The 3,697-nt window shown below is 35.6% G+C and overlaps 1 protein-coding gene and 1 pseudogene across 1 annotated transcript; both read left to right on the forward strand.

The window, feature by feature from the left end:
• Positions 1-8: 8 nt before the first annotated feature.
• On the forward strand, positions 9-659 carry LOC105307084 (olfactory receptor 10AG1-like; the record flags this gene model as incomplete). The annotated part of the gene is made up of 1 exon (XM_011382447.1): positions 9-659. A coding segment is annotated over one exon (651 nt), but the record flags the coding sequence as incomplete, so codon positions are not given.
• A 416-nt stretch (positions 660-1,075) lies between these two features.
• The window catches only part of LOC111732616, a 12,132-nt pseudogene continuing 9,510 nt past the window's right edge, over positions 1,076-3,697 (forward strand).

Raw genomic sequence — 3,697 nt, forward strand, 5'->3', positions numbered from 1 at the left:
TTTCTTTGGTTGCTTGTGCCACACAAATGTGCTTTGTCCTTACGTTTGGAGTCTCAGAGTGTCTCCTTCTGACAGCAATGGCCTATGACCGCTATGTGGCTATTTGTAACCCTCTGCACTACCCGCTGGTCATGAACCACAAGGTCTGTGTCCAGCTGGTCATTGCCTCCTGGGTCAGTGGAGTTCCAGGAGGAATTGGGCAAACATGTCAGATTTTTTCTCTGCCCTTTTGTGGGTCTAACAGAATGAATCATTTCTTCTGTGACATCCCCCCAGTTCTCAGGCTTGCTTGTGGGGACACATTTCTGAATGAGATCGCAGTTTATCTAGCTGCAGTGGTGTTTGTCATGGTTCCATTTCTATTGATCATTGTCTCCTATGGCAAAATTATTGCCAACATTCTCAAAATATCATCAGCCAGTGGGAGGGAGAAAGCCTTCTCCACCTGTTCTTCTCACCTGATAGTTGTGGTCTTATTCTATGGAACAGCTACTATCACTTACCTGCAACCAAAACCAAATCAATCTGAAGGGACTGGAAAAATGATTTCCCTTTTTTACACCATTTTTATTCCCACACTGAATCCCATTATATACACTCTGAGGAACAAAGACATCATGATGGCATTGAGAAAACTAATAAGTAAGTTATTACGATGATGCAAAAATACAGAAAAGGACATTATTATATGTTTGGCATGTAGCTGCCAAAGGAAACAATCTAGTTTTATGTCTGATTCTAAATAATGATCATTAACGTCATCAAAGTAAACTCACATTATGTTAAGGGACCTTAGTTTTATAGGGTTAGGTAAAGGGATTCTTTGTAATAAGAGCACAAATTATCTCCATTGTAACATTCTAATTTGAACATCCCTGTTTCCTTTCACTATGAACTAGTGAGTTAGAGTTGCCTGAGCAAAACGGTGATGGTTAACCAAGTGTATTATATAACCAGGGATTAAAGTCATGCTCCGCGATATATTTTCTTTAATCTTCCCATGTCTTCAGATTTCTTTACTAACCTCAGTACGCTGATTTGACATAGCCAATGAGGAAAACCATCAACAGCCGAGATGGTGGAAGCAGGGTAATCTTAGTATTTCTTTTACATTTTTCCTTGTTTTTATTTTGTCACTGTCCATGGTGTTTTAATCCACAAATCCCCTCTTGTTTTATCCCCAAACTCACTGTCCTCTGATAACCTCATTCTTTCACATTGTAGTTCACTTTAGGAATATTTATTTTTAGAAGTTTCCAGGATTTTCACTTAACTCTCTATATCAACGTGTATTGTGTTAATGATGGCTCTAATATATGTAAATCTAAAACCTTCAGATGTGGTCTTACTTGAGGGGGAAAAAGGTCTTTGCAGATGTATTAAAGAATGAGATCATCCATTGTTAATATGGGTACTAAATACTATGACCAGTATTCTTATAATGCAGAAAAGAACAAGTAGTTTAGAAAACAGTTACAGAGGCATAGAGAAGAACATGTGAAGATGCAGGCAGAGATTGGAGTGATGCACACAAGAATTAAGGAACGTCAAGAGCCACCAAAACCTGGAAGAAGCAACGAATGATTCTCTCTGGAGGGAGTGAGACCTGGCCAGCACAGTGATTTTGGACTATACATTCTAGAAATGAGAGAGAATAAATTTTTATTTTTTTAGGCCACTCAATTTCTCGTAATTGATTACAATAGACCAAAGAAAGAAATACATCATTTAAAAAGTCTTATCATTAAAGTTCTTTTATTTGAATCATGGAACTAAATGCTTATCCTTTTGGGGGGCAGTAATTTGCCATTTTTTATCTTTTGAATGAAGAATGAAAATACTTCCCTTTTTAGTTAAAAAGAATTGTGTCAGCGTAACCTCATGTGGTATAAATTTATTTACCCAAAAATAAGTTTTACATGTCTGTTGAAAACTTTTTTAAACATTATTTTCTAGAGCAAAAGAAAACTGGAAGCAAAGAAAAGGCACTCTTGGTGAAATGTATTAAGACTTTGGAGAACATCTACACCATACAACCCTACAGAGCTTCTCAAGACAATTAGATCTGCTCCACTTAAGGCATTACAAATTTCCTGATATGTGAGAAAGAGTGTAAATGTATGTTAAATCATAACTGCGCTTTTATAAAACACAAAGAATAGCTGTCCATAATTTCACATAATCTGTTGCTTGTGCATGTCTTTAGTGGGTGCTTGTTCATAGCACAATATCTGGGAGTATGTGGATTAGAAGAAAATACTGACTTCCTCACCTTTATCTTTCATCTTTATCCTGAATTCTTAAGATCTCCAATTCTTAAGGGTTTTAAGGGTTTTTTCCCTCAGGTTTTTTTATTTAGTCAAAAACTAGTTCTACTGTTTTAAGAGTGACACTTTAAAAAATAGTCTATAGTTTTCCTACCTAAATAGCCCTTGTTAATTTTAATTTTTTTATTTTAAAATAATTTTAGACTTAAAAAATAAGCAAAAATAGTACAGTGTCCTGCATTTCTTTCAGATTCCCCTAATTTTAACAACTAACATAACCATAAGACACTTACCAAACCAGGGCATTGTTATTGGTTCAATAGTAATAACTGAGCTCTAGACATTACTCAGATTTCACTAGCTTTTTCCCCAATGTCTTTTTTTCTATTCTTGCATGCTACATCACATGTATTAGTGTGTCTCAGCTTTCAAAGTCGTTTCCTCAGTTCATCCTTGTTTTTCATGATTTTGACAATTGGATGAGTACTGATTAGTTATTTGCTAGAATATCTCTAAATTTGGATTTGTCTAGTAATCTCTGATTGAACGTTATATGTTTTAAGCCTTTTACAGAATAGCACAAAAGCAATGCTTGACCTTCTGAAGACATCATATCAGGAGAGACATAATAGGAATGTAGATTATAACTTTTAATGATAAATTAATCATTTGAGTAAGGCCATGTCCGTTGACCTTCTCCACTGTAAAGTCACTCTTTCTCCCTTTGTAATTCATAAATACATTGGGAGAAATACTTTGAGACTATGCTAATGTGCTATTTCTTCTCGATGTTTGCCCACTGGATTTAGCATCCATCTATGGGATCATGCTTGTGACTATTATTGCTGTGGTGTTGCCTAGTGGTGATTTGGTGTTTCCTTCATTCCTTCTACATGTATTAATTGGAATTCTTCTGTAAAAAAGAGCTGTCATTTCTCCTCCATTTAGTTATTGTATTATTTATATCAGAATGAACACATAGATTTCTTCTTTGGGTCATAATCCAATATTATTACTACTTATTAGTTGCTCAAATTTTCCACTTTAGTCATAGGGAGTTCTATTAGGTTGACTTTTGTTTCCTTTTCACATAGCTACTTCTCCTTCTTTTTTTTTAATACCTTCTTGACTGTCTGATACTATAAGCTGCTCTGGGTTCATCCTGTATTTCCTTGTCCCAGTCCTTAATTAGTCGTTTAATTCTCCAAGGAGCCCATATTTCTTTTATTGAGAATGAGATTTAGAAACCAAGTTCTAGGCACTAAATATATTCATTGCTGTTGAGGTGTCATTGTTCTTAGCCTTCTAAAGGTATTCTAATCATCATTCCAAGGAGGGTGGATTCCCCCCAAACCACTAAGCAATGCTCAGGACACCAACTGGATGTTCTACAAGTCAGCTCAATTTCTACAGCATCTACCTGGTGATGA

This window comes from Pteropus vampyrus, unplaced genomic scaffold (genome assembly GCF_000151845.1).
Source record: "Pteropus vampyrus isolate Shadow unplaced genomic scaffold, Pvam_2.0 Scaffold474, whole genome shotgun sequence".
In the NCBI taxonomy this organism is placed as follows: domain Eukaryota; kingdom Metazoa; phylum Chordata; class Mammalia; order Chiroptera; family Pteropodidae; genus Pteropus; species Pteropus vampyrus.